A 16909-nucleotide genomic window follows, 5' to 3' on the forward strand; every position below is an offset into this window, starting at 1 on the left:
GTTCTTCTTGTGCAGATGTTCACATTCTTTGGTGCCCAGCTGGCGCCTAAATGGCCTTGGCAGTGTCTTGTTTTAAGAACAAGACTTGTTTTAAGAACAAGACTTACCCTTTTAATTATCTCCGAGATAGAAGTTAATCCCGTTAGGACCTTGTATTGGTTACATTGTTCTAGTGGAAAATGACATGTCTCAGCTGCTTTGTTCACTTCTTTCTCAGTTTAACCCTGAATTTTACTGGTTATGAATACAAATTCATTAACATATATTACAAGTTTTAAGTAAATTCACACAAACAGCTTGGCCTGATCTCCTCTCCTTACAGGAGTTAATCCTGTCAGGATCTTTCTCTTTTTCAACTGAGGGGGCCCAGAACTGGACACACTACTCAAGCTGTGGTCTCATCAGCACTGAGTACAGAGGAAGAATCACTTCCCTGGGCCTGTTGGCCACACTGTTCCTGATACAGGCCAGGATGCCATTGGCCTTCTTGGCCACCTGGGCACACTGCTGGCTCATGTTCAGATTCCTGTCAATCCAGACTCCCAGGTCCCTTTCTGCCTGGCTGCTCTCCAGCCACTCTGTGCCCAGCCTAGAGCTCTCCATGGGGTTGTTGTGGCCAAAGTGCAGGACCCGGCACTTGGCCTTGTTGAACCTCATCCCGTTGGAATCAGCCCAACTCTCCAGTCTGTCCAGGTCCCTCTGCAGAGCCCTCCTGCCTTCCAGCTGATCGACACTCCCCCCCCAACTTAGTGTCATCTGCGAATTTGCTGATGGTGGACTCAGTCCCCTCATGTAAATCATCAATGAAGATATCAAACAGAACTGGGCCCAACACTGATCCCTGGGGGACACCACTAGTGACTGGATGCCAATTGGATGCAGCACCATTGAAACCAACTAGAGTCTGTTTCTCTCCTCAAAATTCTTTTTTTAGTTGTTCAGTTCTTATACTATATAAGTAAATAAGTAAATAAGTATATAAGTCTATAATACTATATTGGTCTGAGCCAGGTATACACTCCTCCCATGCTGGTTTGGTTAACTAAGAGACACACATTTATGCTCTCTTAATGAATTCAAGGAGAAAGATTTACACCACCAGTTGATCCACTCCACTCATTGATCCAACCATTTTGATATGAAGAAGCCTTGAATATAATTCTTTGCAACAATAAAACCTTATAGACGACGATAAACCAAAACTATGGTAAACCCTTTATCAAAGGGTTATCAAAGGTATAGCCTCACCTTGAGTACTATGTGCAGTTCTGGGCCCCACAATTTAAGAACAATGTTAAGGTCCTTGAATACATCCCGAGGAGGGCAACAAAGCTGGTGAAAGGGCTGGAAAGCATGCACTCTGAGGAGCAGCTAAGGGCTCTGGACTTTTCTAGTTTGGAGAGTAGGAAGGGGAGGGATACCCTCATTGCTCTCTACAGCTTCCTGAGGAGGGGGAGAGGGAGGTGTTGGTCTCCTCTCCCTGGTATCCCTTGACAGGATGCATAGGAATGGCTTGAAGCTGCACTAGGTGAGGTTCAGACTTGACATTAGGAAACATTTCTTTACTGAGAGGGTGGTCAAGCACTGGAAGAGGCTTCCTAGAAAGGTGGTTGATGCCCAAAGCCTGTCAGTGTTTAAGAGGCATTTGGACAATGGCCTTAATAATGTGCTTTAACTTTTGGTCAGCCCGGAATTGAGCATGCAGTTGGACTAGATGATCTTTTTAGGTCCCTTCCAACTGGAAATATTCTATTCTCTTCTGTTAAAAATAAATGAAATTCTAAATGGTCTGTGTTATTGTAACAGCTATAATAATGATATTTGAAAATTGTGTGTTCTGGTAGTGTGTGTTTAAATAATAATGGACTTCCAGTTGTCTTTTTTTTTAAAAAATGTAAATCCCTACATCCTTTGATCTGTTAAGTGAAGATCTAGGGAAGGAAATAGAACTCTATGAGGTTGTGTAAGGATTCTGTATAGCCTCTAGAAGGTGCTACTGGTGAAATGAGCAAGAAACTTTCTTTTTACTATGTGTGTAAGAAGGAGCAGAACTAAATGAGGATGAAGAAAAGATGTAATTTTAAAGGATAAATTAGTGCTTCTGAAACTTAATGACATCAGTGTTTTGTGCTAGGACAGAAAAATCCCCATCTGCTCTTTAAACAGTTTCCAGTAACACAAATGAGATATGACTATTTAATATTGTCACTTGAAATTATTATCTTTCAAAAAAAGTTAGATGCGCACTACTGCATATCTTAGTAGTATGTCCCCTATGCTTTTGAGGCAGGGATACAGTAACCAGGTTCACATATTGGAGACTACAGCTGAATCTTCCCAAAGGAATGCAACAATCAATTGTATGAATGGGTCGCCTACAAATCTATTCTCTTAAAGCTCTCCTGCTTTCATGAATACCACTATAGCATATAATGATCCACTTTGTACCCCTCTCTTTTTTCCAAAATAAAGTCACAAACCAAATCCATCAACATTTTCGGTGGGTTGGGAGAGTAAAAGAGACTAATTAGTGTTTCAATGTCTCTTTAGATTTCCTGTTGTGACAGTTCTGGATTTGTTATGGATTGCCTACTCCCCACCACAGCAAATTGATAATCAGCTTATCTATTATGCTTTTTATTTTAAAGATCTAAGGGCAGATGAAATGCTCAGATTTCAATCCCTTTTTCCTATTGGCAGAAACTAGTCAGGGTTCTGAGAAATAATTTTCAGAGTAGTAACTTCTGAATATGAAATTTTTTCCAAGATACATGTTTCAGTACATCTTTCTGAATATGTGTAATATTCTCACATTCAACATGAACTATCAGCCTAATATTTCATTAATAAAAACATAATTTTAACTAATTCATTAATAATGAGGAAAATTTGATACTATTTTTGGCTTCGTCCCAGAGTTAACAAATTAATTCTTTGTGGTTTTGCTGTAAAGTATAACTCAAATTGCTTTGTTTCTGTCATTGTTCATAAACACTTACTTCCATTATTGTATAACAAATTTCTTGAGTGGATTTATTTTAAGAAGTACAACTTGAATAATAACTATGAAGAAAATAATACATTTAGAGCTTAATGATATCACAGAATCAGAGAATCACAAAATCACAGAATTTTCACAGTGGGAAAAGACCTCTAAGATCACCATGTCCAACTGTCAACACCCCCCCCCCCCCCCCACTAAAATAAAACAATCTTTATCAATATCTGTATCACCATGCCCACTAGAGCATGTCCTGAAGTGCCTCATCTACACGGTGTTTAAATACCTCCAGGGATGGTGACTCAAACCACTTCCCTGGGCAGTCCATTCTAAAACATAACTACTCTGTCAGTAAAGAAATTCTTCCTAATATCTAGTCTAAACCTCCCCTGGTACAACTTCAGGCCATTTCTTCTAGTCCTATCATTGTTCACTTGAGAGAAGAGGCCAGCACCCACCTCCCTACAATCTCCTTTCAGGTAGTTGTAGAGAGCAATAAGGTCTCCTCTCAGCCTCCTCTTCTTCAAACTAAACATTCCCAATTCCCTCAGCCTCTCCTCTTAGGACTTGTTTTCCAGACCCTTCACCAGCTTGGTTGCCCTTCTCTGAACTTGTTCCAGCAACTTTCTTGTTCCAGTCTTTCTTGTAGTGAGGGGCCCAGAACTGAACTCAGTACTCGAGATGCGTTCTCACCAGTGCTGAGTACAGGGGCAAGATCACTTCCCTTCTACTAGCCACACTTTTCCTGATAGAAGCCAGGATGCTGTTGGCCTTCTTGGCCACCTGGGCACACTGCTGGCTCATATTCAGCTGACTGTTGACCAGCACCCCCAGGTCCTTTTCTTCCTGGCAGCTTTCCAGCCATTCTTCCCCAAGCCTGTAGCATTGCATGGGGCTGTTGTGACCAAAGTACTTGGTCTTGTTGAACCTCATATTACTGGCCTTAGCCCATTGATCCAGACTGTCCAGGTCCCTTTGCAGAGCATTCCTACCTTCAAACAGATCAGCACTCCCACCCAATTTGGTGTCATCTGCATACTTGCTGAAGAAGCACTCAATCCCCTCATCTAGATGACTGATAAAGATATTGAAAATGACGAGCCCCAAACCTGAGCCCTGGGGAACACCACTGGTGACAAGCCACAAACTGGATTTAATTCCATTGGCTGCAACTCTCTGGGCCTGTCCAAGCATCCAGTTTTTTACCCAGCAGAGCATAGACCTGTCTATGCAGGTCACCTGGTCATAGAATGAGACCAGGTTGGTCAAGCAGGACCTGCCTTTCCTGAACCCATGCTGGCTGGGCCTGATCCCCTGGCTGTCCCGTACTTGCCATGTGAGCGCACTCAATAGGAACCTCTCCATAATTTTTCCAGGCACCAAAGTCAGACTGATAGACCTGCAGTTCCCTGGATCCTCCTGGGACCTCCCCTGTTAACCAAGACTGTTGATAAATGATGGAGAGGCTTGGTGAGCTCCTCTGCCAGCTCCCTCAATACTCTCAGGTGGATCCCATACAGCCCCATAGACTTGTGAGTGTCCAGGTGCCATAGCAGGTCATTAAGTGCTTCCTCCTGGATTATGGGGGGGTTTGTGCAGCTCTCCTTCATTATCTTCCAGCACAGGGGACTGAATACCCTTGGGGTGGCTGGTCTGACTAATGAAGACATAGGCAATAAAAGCATTAAGTATTTCAGCCTCATCCTTGGCTGCAAGGTTTCTCCCCACATCCAATAAAGGATGGAGATTCTCCCTGTCTCTCTTTTTATAGTTAATGAATTTTTAAAAACTGGTTTTGTTGTCCCTTATGACAGTGGCCAGATTGAGCTCCAGATGGGCTTTTACCTTCCTAATTTTTTCTCTGCATGACCTAATTCGGTCCCTGTACCCATCCCAAGATGCCTGCCCCTTCTTCTGAAGGAGGTAACTCTCCCTTTTTTCAGCCAGGCCGCTCATTCCCTGCCATTTTGTCTTATGGCACCTGGGGACAGACAACGTGCTCCTTCTTGAACAATGTCCAGCCTTCCTGGACCCCTTTGTCCTTCAGGACTCTCTCCCAAGGCACTCTCTCAACCAGTGTCCTAAACAGGCTGAAGTCTGCCCTCTGGATGTCCATGGTGAAGGTTTTGCTAACCCCGCTCTTTACTTCACTACATATCAAGAACTTCACCATTTCATGGTTGCTAAGCACAAGATGGACTCTGACCACTACATCTCCCACCAGTCCTTCCCTATTTGTGAACAGTAGATCCAGCAAGGCACCTCCTCTGGTAAGCTCACTTACCAGCTGTGTCAGGAAGCTGTCTTCCATAAACTCGAGGAACTTCCTAGCCTTTCTCCTCTCTGCTATGTTATACTTCCAGCAGATGTCTGGTAGGTTGAAGTTCCCCACTAGAACAAGGTTTAGCTAACCCCCCTTACTTCACTAAGGATTGAGAACTTCACCGTTTCATGGTCGCTAAGCATAAGACAGCCCCTGACCACTGCATCTCCCATCAGTCTTTCTTTGTTTGTGAATAGCAGATCTAGCGAGGCACCTCCACTGGTAGGCTCACTTACCAGCTGCTTCAGCAAGTTATCTTCCATACACTCAAGGAACTTCCTAGCCTTTCTCCTCTCTGCTACGTTATACTTCCAGCAGACGTCTGATAGGTTGAAGTCCCCCAACAGAATATCATTTGATAAATTGCACAGAATACATTTCTAACCTCCCCTGGAATAAATCAGGGCAGCCTTAGGTTATTTTACCAGTAGCTAACTCTGAACAATTAGGTCATTCTCATACTTGGAAGAAATCAAATGCCGAAAAACTTAACTTCCATTCTTTTTCCCAGACATGGAGGAGAGGGCAAGCTGCCTGGTGCACTGAATTCATGGAATGTGCAACTCTTGGACCCAAACAGGCTATCACACATTGGTATATTATGCCTCTTTTTTTGAAGCATCTCTTATGAAAGTTAATTAAAACCTCCAGTGCATTGCTACTTTATATTTGAAAACCACCATTAAGCAATAGCTTAGAATTGTGCGTTGTAGTTAACAAGACCTTAAAAGCAATTTTATTGTAGTGTCAGATTATTTCCTAACTGTCTGGGACATATTGCATGTACTGCAGACTTACTGACTTGATCAGAAGTTTCATTCTGGATGCAGGAATTTCAGGCGGAGAGTTTAGTGCTGGGCCAGCAATTAACTGAATGACAGATGCTCTCTAATAATCCCCCTCTCCTCCTTGATAAAGAAAGGAGATAGAATAAGGGAGAGAAACTTATGAGTTGGAAACTAAACTATACAGCTTTAACAAAACAGTAATGATAAAAAGGAAAAATTATTAAATATATACAAATATACAGAAAACCGATACCACGTTACTCCCCCCTTTCCCCCAATAACTCTCATGTCACCACTGAGGCTGGAGGGAAGCCCTGGAAAAGTCTACGCTGGACTCCTGGAGTCGGCAGCAGTTGGGAGCTGGAGGCAGGAACACACAGATTCAGGCTGGTATGCATCAGGACCACAGGCAGACGAATGGATGGAATCCTCCCAGGATGCTGAAGCAAACAGGAACAGGCGTAGAAGGGTTGAAGGGAAGGGTGAAGGCAAGGGCAAAGAGTGAAGGGACTTGATCCTCATGATCCCTCAAATTTATATTGAATATGACACTTGTGGGATTAAATACTCCATTTGGTCAATTTTGGTCACCTGTCTTGTCTGCTCCTCCCCAAAGGAGGGTCGTAGTTTTCACCTCTTTACTCCCTTTCTCTTTCTGGAGCATAAGATATTCCTCAGAACCGAGCAATGGCTTTGGTGCTGCATACTGTTCTCTAGTCATAACTGTAAACATTGAGCATTATCGGTCCTAGAAGTAGACACTGAGAAACTTGCTGTTAATTTCAGCAAGTACAGCTATTTAGAAGAGACTTAGTTGAAAGCAAAATTACAAGACAGAAAATTAATTCTATCCTGGCCCAAACCAGGACAACATTGCAGAGTAATTATCAAGAAATATGTTATAATTTCAGCTAAAATTATATTCTTCTGTTTCTTACACATTTTATCATATTATTTGTCTTTAAATTAACCAGAAGTGAATAATTGAAAATTTTGAATTGTTGGTGATTCAACAGATGAAAGCCAAACAAATTTCTATTAAAATCGTAATAATCATGCTGTCCTTTTGTAGATTTTTACTTGAACCTATGAAAATGACCAAGAAAGGAGAATGGAGCACTCTTGTATATTTTCTTCCCTCTGTTATGTCAATATTACTCCTTTTTCTGTTGCACTTCTTCCTTTCCCACATCCCATTTCTTTTCTCAAGTCTTCCTTACTCTTTTCCTCAGCGGGATTAATTATTATTATTACCATCTTGCATTCCTGTTGTTTCTCCCCATCTATAGTTACCTTAATGACTTGGACCGCATAGCAGATTCGGCCTATCTGCCAACTCAGCAAGATGTACTTAGAGTTCGAGTCCCAACAACAGGGATCATTGAATATCCATTTGACTTACAAAGCGTCATTTTCAGGTAGAAAAAAGTTTAACACACATTTGCTTTGTTTCTTTTGTTTTCTTTTACATTAGTAATACCATATATAGGATATTGGTTAAAAGTGAAAATTGTCCAATGTTTCTAAAATTTGAGCTTCTTCATGTTAATTTAAATTTTTTTTCATCTATGATGGAACACTGGAGCTCCATGCCCAGTCAGATAGTTATTATATCCTAGGAATAAATGAAACATGGTGAGATGATTCACATGACTGGAGAATCATGATAGAAGGCTATAGGCAGGGGAGAAGAGGCAGAGGAATCTCACTCCATGTTAAGGAAAACCTTGAATGTATAGAAGCCAACTGTGGTTATTGTGGTAGCCCTATTGAATGCTTTGGGTCAAAATCAGAGAGGTTTTCTCCAAGGGTGTCCTTACAGTGGGCATCTGTTACCGACCCCCAAACCAAGACGATGTGACTAATTAAGCAATACTCGGGTTGATCAGGCAAGCTTCGTGTCAACAAAACCTGGTCCTTATGGGAGACTACAATTACCCAGACATTTTCTGGAAGAACAACACTGCACCTCAGCTGACATCAGTCAAGTTCCTGGAAATCTGTAGAAGACTGCTTCCTCACACAAATGTTGGATGTGTGAACCAGGAATGGGGCACAGGTGGACTTACTACTCACTAACCAAGAAAAACTGTTCTGGGATATCTTGGTTATTGACAGACTGCTGCAGTGAACACAATATTGGGGAGTTTGGAATACTGCTGAGCACAATGAAGGTTGTTTCAAGAACAAAGGTTTTAGATTTTAGAAGAGCAACCTTTAGCTCGCTCAGGGTTCAGTTGGAAGGGATCCCATGGGAAGCTAGTGAGTGCTAGGAGCTTTTCAAGAACACTCTCTTAGTTAAGCAAAACCAGTTCATCTCCTCTAAAGGCAAGGAGTAGGAGGAGCAAGCGACCCCCATGGCTTAACTGCAGTCTTCTGGGTCTGCTCAAAACCAAAAGGGAAATTTACCAGAGGTTGAAAATTGCAAGTCTGTTACCCAGGGCAATGCAGAGAAGCAGTTAGGAAAGCAAAAGCTCAGCTTGAGCTATATTTGGCTAGAAATGTCAAAAACTTCAAGAAAGGGTTCTTTAGATATATTAACAACAAGCAGAAACAGAAGAATAATATTGGCTTGCTATTAAATAGGAGAGGTGAACTAGTCACCAACAATGCTGAAAAGGCAGAGGTTTTCAACACCTTCTTTACTTCTGTCTTTATCAGTGCTGTTAGGTCCTGGGCCACAGGAACAAAAGTTCAAGTTGATGCAGACACTGACCCCCAGTCAATGAAGGAAGAGTTGGTGTGTCAACTATTAGAGGAGCTTGACCCGTACAAATTGATGGGTCCAGATGACATCCACTCTAGGGTGTTGGGAGAACTGGCTGATGTTGTTGTGAAGCTGCTCTCCACAGTCTTTGAGAAGTCGTAGAGATCAGGAGATGTCAGTGAAGACTGGAGGAAGGCTAATGTCACCCTCATCTTTAAGAAGGGTTCCAAGGAGGACCCAGGCAATTATAGACCCATTAGCCTCACTTCAGTCCCTATGAAAGTCATGGAGTGAATCATCCTGGGGACTATCACAAGTTAGTTGAAACGTGATTGGGAAAAGTCAACATGGATTTATCAGGGTCAAATCATGCCTAACAAACCTAATTGCCTTCTATGACAAAGTAAACTGCTCAGATGATGCAGGATGAGTGGTGGACATCTACCTGGACTTTTCCAAGGATTTTTATACAATGCCCTGCAGCCTCCTCCTAGAGAAACTGACTCAGCATGGCCTTGACGAGTGGTCTGTGCAATGGGTGGGGAACTGGCCGACAGACCATACCAAGAAGGTGATAGTAAATAGTTCCTCCTCCAACTGTCAACTGGACACAAGTGGAGTACCCCAGGAATCGATATTGGGCCCAATGCTGTTTAACATCTTCATAAGTGACCTGGATGTTGGGATTAAGAGCACACTGACGAAGTTTGCTGATGACACCAAGATGAGTGGAGAGGTTGACACCCCAGAAGGGAGAGCCACCCTCCAGGATGACCTAGGCAGACTGGAGAAGTGGGCTAAAAGGAACTTCATGAAGTTCAACGTAGAGAAGTGCAAGGTCTTGCACCTGGGAACACTTGGCTAGAGAGCACCCCTGTGGAAAGGGACCTGGGGGTCTTGGTGGATAAAAGGCTCAACATGAGCGAATGGTGTGCTGCAGTGGCAAAGAAAGCCAACAGGATGCTGGGCTACATCAAAAAGGGTATCACCAGCAGAGGCAAAGAAGTCATCATCCTGCTCTACTCAACACTTGTCAGACCACACCTGGAGTATTGCATTCAGTTTTGGTCCCCACTGTACAAAAAAGATGTGGATAGGCTGGAGAAGGTACAGAGAAGAGCCACGAGGATAATCAGAGGACTAGAGCACCTGCCATATGAAGAGAGGCTGAGGAAACCTGGTCTATTCAGCCTTGAGAAGAGAAGGCTGAGGGGATACCTTATTACAATGTTCCAGTACTTAAAGGGCAGCTACAAAGAAGATGGAGACTCCCTGTTTACAAGGAGTCACATGGATAAGCCAAGGGGCAATGGGCACAAGTTAATCCTGGTGAGTTTCCAATTGAACACAAGAGGAAAATTTTTCACTCTGAGGACAGTCAGATATTGGAATGGTCTCCCAGGGGAAGTGGTAGATTCCCCCACTTTGGAAAGTCTTAAGTCTCAGCTCAACAGGGTGCCAAGACATCTCACATAAAAAATACTATTAGAAGGGTTGGACCAGATGATCCTTGAGGTCCCTTCCAACCTGACATTCTATGATTCTGTGATTACCAGCTGTTATTAAAGATGTCAAGAGGATGTGAGACAAACAGACTTGTCTTTGTCTGAAGGTAGTTATTATTGATATAAAAACAGAAAGTAATTTTTCAATAAAATGTATATCAGTTTTGTTATGAAGAATAACATGAAATGTAAAGGTACCACTTCTGTACTTGATTTTCAGAGAGAAGGGATTTTTTAAGTTTAATATCGCTCCTACAAATAATTTTCCCCACAGCTCATTTTGAGTCCAAATACCATTGCTTAAAGAATAACTGTGCAATTATAATTTCAAGTTAGACACCCACGTGTCTAGTTGCATTGAGACCCATAATGAATTGGGAGTACACTCTGACAGCAAATTTCAGACTAAAAAGCAAATATGATAATCTGTTTAGTAACAGCACATTGCATTAGTCTTCAATACAAATTGTAAAATTTTTAAGAAAAATACCCCAAATTGTGTTTTCAACGAAATTCTTGAATTGAGTGTTCCATATTTGATTGTATATTTATCTGCTAAGATATTGGTGGATTTTGATGTGGTCATTCTTAATTTTGCAGAATGGTGGATGTAGGAGGCCAACGATCAGAAAGAAGAAAATGGATACTTGCTTTGAAAATGTCACATCTATCATGTTTCCTAGTAGCTCTCAGTGAATATGATCAAGTGCTTGTGGAGTCAGACATGAGGTAAGCAAGCATCAGCGTAAAATCACCAGTTTCTAAGAAAAATAATTTCACTAAAATTAATTTTAAATTTAAAATTTGATAAAGCACAAGTTTGTAGAGAGCTTCAGTAGAAATGTGTGCTTTTTACATAATTATTTATATATTGCATTTGTTGGACCAATAAAGTATAATCATAGATTGAATACTCATGCTAAACAGCAAAACTCCAAGTTTTAGTTAAGACATTTCAAAGCAGTTTGGCTGTCCATCCTGGTTGTTTCCAGAAGTCTACCAGCAGTTGTATGCAAGTACATGTAATGAAATGAGAAGTTCTACAGGGATTAAGAGAGTAACCTTTAAATAATATGACACAAGCTGATCTCCTCCGTGGAGTTTCAGTGGAACCTATTTTGTGTTAATAGTAGAATAGACAACTGTACAGAAATGTTCTTATTGTAGCTATTTGCATAGTTAGCATTGCGTAGCAGAGCCATAAAAATAGACAGTGGGAAGTAAAATTCATAGGTTTTTTGCTAGAACAGACCCTAAAGTAGTCAAGTTCATTCCATTGACTTAAAGTGTAAGTTTTATATTGGCTTATATTTTCTACCTGCATTGCTATTTCAAAGAATAGCAGAAGTAAGAAACTCATGGTGGTGGATGTATGAACCAAGCAGGCAAAATGCGGTAGTACGCAGTGTTTTGTATACAGATTTACAAACTAGGGAGGAAATTTAGTATTTGAATTTTTTCTTTCATGAAAACTATCCCCGTTATTCATCAAACTACATGAGATAATCACCAGCACTGTTCTATGCAAGTTTTTAACAATTAATTTTTAAAAGTTAGATGACAGAAAAAAAGCATTTAATGTTCTTCATGACTATTTATATGTGTTGATTTCATTGTTTAAGAGAAGGGTTGACATAGCAACGGTAAAACATATGTTCCTGGGCAGTCATAATGATTCTCAAATTTCTTCAAGGTTTTGTTTTTGTTTTTTGTCTTTTTTTTTAAGAAAGACTGGAAGCTCTGAAAGCTTTAAATTTATACTTTTCCCATAAAAGAAAGAAATCTCATTACATTATTCATATCATCAGACATCTCCTTATAAAGTACCTGAGTTGCAAAGAAGAAATTTTAAGTTGCTTATATAGTGAATACATCTTGTAATTTACTTTTGTATTCTGTTTATTTTTGTTTTTTTTTTTAAACTTTACTATTATCAGAATGTTTTTATTTGTTTGTAAGACATATATCTTTGATGTTGTGGTCGAACAGTAATGGAGTCTGACAACATGTTATAAAACAAGACTATTGAGGAAGTAAGAAAGATGAACAACAGTTCCCCCATATAGTGATTCATCCAATCACCAATAGCAAACACAGGATCATAAGTGATGCCATGGCTCTGGTGCACTGCCAATGACATTTAGTATCTGAGTCATCTGGCAGAAACAGCCAATTGTGCAAATGCCTTTTGAATGTGGAAAAAAGAGTTGCAACAATATAAGTCAGAGTACTGGCAGTCTGTCTAAGCTGCCATTATTTTTCAAGGGGCAGGATGTCAGGAGGCAGGGTGTCACTTCCACCCCTTGATTCTCTCAAATGATCACTTGACATGGAGTTATAGGCTAGGATGTTATTTTGGCAGTTTGTTAGTTATATAATAAACTAGGCGAGTTTGGTGTTCCAACACCTAAAGGGTATAAGTTACATAGAGGTTGAAAGCTGGTGCATCATGAGATGTGTACTATAGAATCACCTCTATCAAGTAGCAGTTGCTCAGGCATCTGGGAAGTGATTACTACAGCATCTTCCCTATTGCTACAAGAAAGACTGCAAAAGAGATTACAACCAGAATCCACTTATATCTAGTGGCCCCAACTCGGGTCTGGGAATGGCTTGACCATGACTGGAAAAATGCTTTGCAACACAGTCTACAACCCCATCTGCTGATATGAAACAAAACATGAACAGTGACAATACACAAGATAATTGGTCACAGGACAGATCATGGCCCATAAAGTTCTAGAGGATGTAGAATTCTGATCCATTTTTACCATGGCATCAGTGCGTAATCGATGGTTGAAAACATTAGCCCTTATAGAGTAATACCTGACAATAGTTTTAGGTTCATGGCCATACAATTCCAACAATACCAACATTCCCACACGGGAACTACTTGTTGCCCAGATGCAGGATGTTGTTTTTAAATCTAACATCAGTTCCTTTCTGACATTCGACAGTGCCTGAATGTGTGAATTAACAAGTCAGGATTCCAACCATCAAGGTTCTGGTGGACTGTCCCTAAGACAGTATACACAGCATATTCAAAAGAGGGCTTGCTTGAAAATAAAAGACAGTAGTAACAAATAAAACATCTACATAAACAGCAATATAGCAGGAGGATTTTTTCAGATTTTTGTCATTGAGATAAAGACAGTTTAATAGGTAAAGCAAAAGCTGTACATGCAAGCAAAGCAAAATAAGGAATTAGTTCACTACTGCCATTGACAGGAAAATGTTTAGCCTTTTCCAGGAAAGCAGGGCTTCATCACGTGTTAAGTTACTTGGGAAGACAAACATCATAACGCTAAATGTCCCCCTCCCCTCCTCCTTCCCCCAGCTTCTTGTGCACCTCAGCCTACTCACTGGCAGGGTGAGAAGCGGAATAGGCCTTGATGCTGTACAGGCACTGTTCAACAATTACAAAAACATGTATATGTTATAAACACTGTTTTGGTCACAAATCCAAAACATAGCACCATATGAGCTGCTATGAACAAAATTAACTCTATCCCAACCAAAATCAGTACACAGATTGGACCATTCATCCAAGGTGGTCCAGTAGTTGGGCTGAGACAGCGGCTCCGGGATCATCATGGATATTATCACTTCCTGAAATACAAAATCACTTCTAGGACAGACCAAAGGGACAGTCTGTGGATCCAATGACAAGATTTGGGCCCTGGTGTCCAAAACAAAGGTGACTGAGTGCCAGTCATTCACAACAGCATCTAATTGGGGCTAGGACATGGGGTATGAAAAAAAGTCTGCTGGGAAACAAAACTAAGATGTGTATCCACATCTGTTGGTGGACATCTGCCCACCAGTCTTCAGGTAGCACCTTAGAGGGAGGAAGGAGGGGCTGAAGGTGAGGCACTGTAAGACTCACAGGGAAAGGGCAGGGCCCACCTGCTGATAGACATTCATAAGCTGTACAAAGACATTGTTCAGCAATTTATTGATTTGTTGGGGAGTGGATAAACCTCCTTTCTAGCAGGAACTGCCAGAGGCGGCCCCTCTGTCTGGTGGAGGTGCCTCATCCTCTCTGTCCAGGGGACGATTCCTCTGCATCTGACTATGAGACACAGGAGCCATTGCCATGGCACCCACTCCTGCAGCAAGGGCAAGCAGAGCCTGTGTCCTGTGATCCCCATCACTGAGATGAGTTTAGAGCTGCTTCAGTGTGCCAGAGCCTCTTGAGCCACTCCACCCAGCCTTCTCTTGGCTTTTTACAAAACTGTTCACGCAGGGAGCAGAACTGTGCCCTGGTATAGGCTTGCACCCCACCAGTGCTCAAGGCAGGTAGAGGAAAGGCAGAGGTGTCTTCCCCTGTAGGGTCAGGAAGGGCATCAGGGTCTGGTTCAGGGCCATTTTTGTCCCTGTCCCAATTATCATCCTTATCATCATCCTGGTAGATAGTGGCCCTTACAACTTGGGCCGTTGTACCAGAACAATTGCTCTGGGTCTCAAGAGCCAGCTTATGCTCATCCCTCTCAGCCCCCCCACTTAGCTTATCCCACCTGTTTGGGAGTGCTGTTCAGACTGATAATTTCAGCTGAGGCAGCATTGAGGGCGCAAGTCAGGAAGCCAATTAAGCAACCTTTGCCTTTTCCCCAGTTGCAATGTCTGGCCTTACTCTGCTGTTCAAAATCATCCCCAGTAGCCTGGGGATCTGTCTAATTATCTTGGATCCAATCTTCCTTCCATTGGGGGGAGCTCCAAACTTGACCCTTTCCTGAAGACAGGGCAGGTCCTGTCTGACCAACCTGATCTCCTTTTATGATCGGGTGACCCGCCTGGTGGATGAGGGGAAGGCTGTGGATGTGGTCTACCTGGACTTCAGCAAGGCCTTTGACACCGTCTCCCACAGCATTCTCCTGAAAAAGCTGTCAGCCCACAGCTTGGACAGGGGCACTCTGCGCTGGGTTAGGAACTGGCTGGAGGGCCGGGCGCAGAGAGTGGTGCTGAACGGGGCTGCATCCAGTTGGCGGCCGGTCACTAGTGGTGTCCCCCAGGGATCAGTGTTGGGCCCAGTTCTGTTCAATATCTTCATTGATGATTTAAATGAGGGGATTGAGTCCATCATCAGCAAATTTGCAGATGACACTAAGCTGGGGGGAAGTGTCGATCAGCTGGAAGGCAGGAGGGCTCTGCAGAGGGACCTGGACAGACTGGAGAGTTGGGCTGATTCCAACGGGATGAGGTTCAACAAGGCCAAGTGCCGGGGCCTGCACTTTGGCCACAACAACCCCATGCAGCGCTACAGGCTGGGCACAGAGTGGTTGGAGAGCAGCCAGACAGAGAGGGACCTTGGAGTTTGGATTGACAGGAATCTGAACATGAGCCAACAGTTGTCAGAGGGAGGAGGAGGGGGAGCCGGGGGCACACAGCGTGAACCGCCGCATGGACCTCCGACCTCTGGCGCTTGCTGCAGCCGTCGCTGGCTTAATGTGCCCTGCTGCAAGCTGTTCTTGAACAAGAGCTTGTGCCTGTTGCAGCCACTTTCCTTTCTTAGCGCCACTATTCAACCCATACTGGTTCTCTGATGTCCATGTGAGCTTAAGGCTGGGGCTGCTTTCCAACAGTGGCCGCTGCAACAAAAACTGAATCAGTAGATGCTATCACGAGGCCCCACTGTGTCATGAACTCACGGCCGATCAAGCCCCCTACTCCTTGAGGTAAGGGGAGCACAGTTATGGTGGCATGTGCAAGTTTACCTTCCAGCTCAATATCTGCCATGCCCAAAGTAACCAATGCCTTAGAGCCGCCACCTACCCCTGCAATGTCTACTGGTGATGGCTGAAGTGGCCAATGCGAAGGCCAAAAATGTGTGGATATTATGGTAACATCTGCTCCGGTATCTAGCAGTACTCTAAATGGCTGGTTTTCTCCCTTATATCTAATGTTAACAATTGTTGTGGGGCGTCTACACATATTTAGGGTAAGACACGCTATTGTATCAGTAGACCCAAAGCCTGCATTGCCTCGCAGAGGCCGTGTCGCAGCTGTACTGCTCAAGTCCGCTAGTAAGTTTTTATAGGGAACTAGCTGTGCAATTTTGCTACCTTTCGGTATGAACAACGGTGGCTGTAACGTATATGCCACTATGCAAATGTCTCCAGTAGAGTCGGCATCAATTACTCCTGGACATACTATTATACCTTTTAGCCTGGCCGAGGATCGTCCTAAAAGTAATGCTCCTATACCTATCCAATTTGGCTTTGTCTGACCCGTGGGTATTTTAACAGGCTTTGTGTCTACCAACGTCACATCTACTGCTGTTGCCAAGTCTGTTCCCAGGCTCCCGGCAGTGGCGGGAGCCCCCCATTTACTTGGAGTGGGACAGCTACTGTTGTCGACGCGCAGCCCCCCCTTCGCGCTCAGATTCCCGTTTCCTGACCTGCGACAAGCTACAGTGCTATGTTTATTCACTTTGCAATTGTAAAACCAACTGTTTTTCTACAGCCACGCCTCAGATGCCCCTGCAACCCGCAGCGAAAACATATTCCTGTTTGCTGTCCCTGCCTTGCAACTCCTTTTCTCATCTGAAGCGTGGCTGCGAGCACCTGTGTCTGGCTAGCGAGTGCA

The 16909-nt window shown here is 43.0% G+C and overlaps 1 protein-coding gene across 1 annotated transcript in view; it reads left to right on the forward strand.

Annotated features, from left to right (window-relative positions):
• LOC103534494 (guanine nucleotide-binding protein subunit alpha-11) overlaps positions 1–16901 on the forward strand; it is a 121794-nt gene extending 104893 nt beyond the window's left edge. Inside the window, 5 exon segments of the mRNA XM_030468355.1 lie at positions 7402–7530; positions 10925–10968; positions 10971–10999; positions 11001–11053; positions 16787–16901. Of these exon segments, the coding sequence (XP_030324215.1) occupies positions 7402–7530; positions 10925–10968; positions 10971–10999; positions 11001–11053; positions 16787–16901 (370 nt within the window).
• Positions 16902–16909: the final 8 nt, after the last annotated feature.

Source organism: Calypte anna, chromosome W (genome assembly GCF_003957555.1).
Source record: "Calypte anna isolate BGI_N300 chromosome W, bCalAnn1_v1.p, whole genome shotgun sequence".
In the NCBI taxonomy this organism is placed as follows: Eukaryota; Metazoa; Chordata; class Aves; order Apodiformes; family Trochilidae; genus Calypte; species Calypte anna.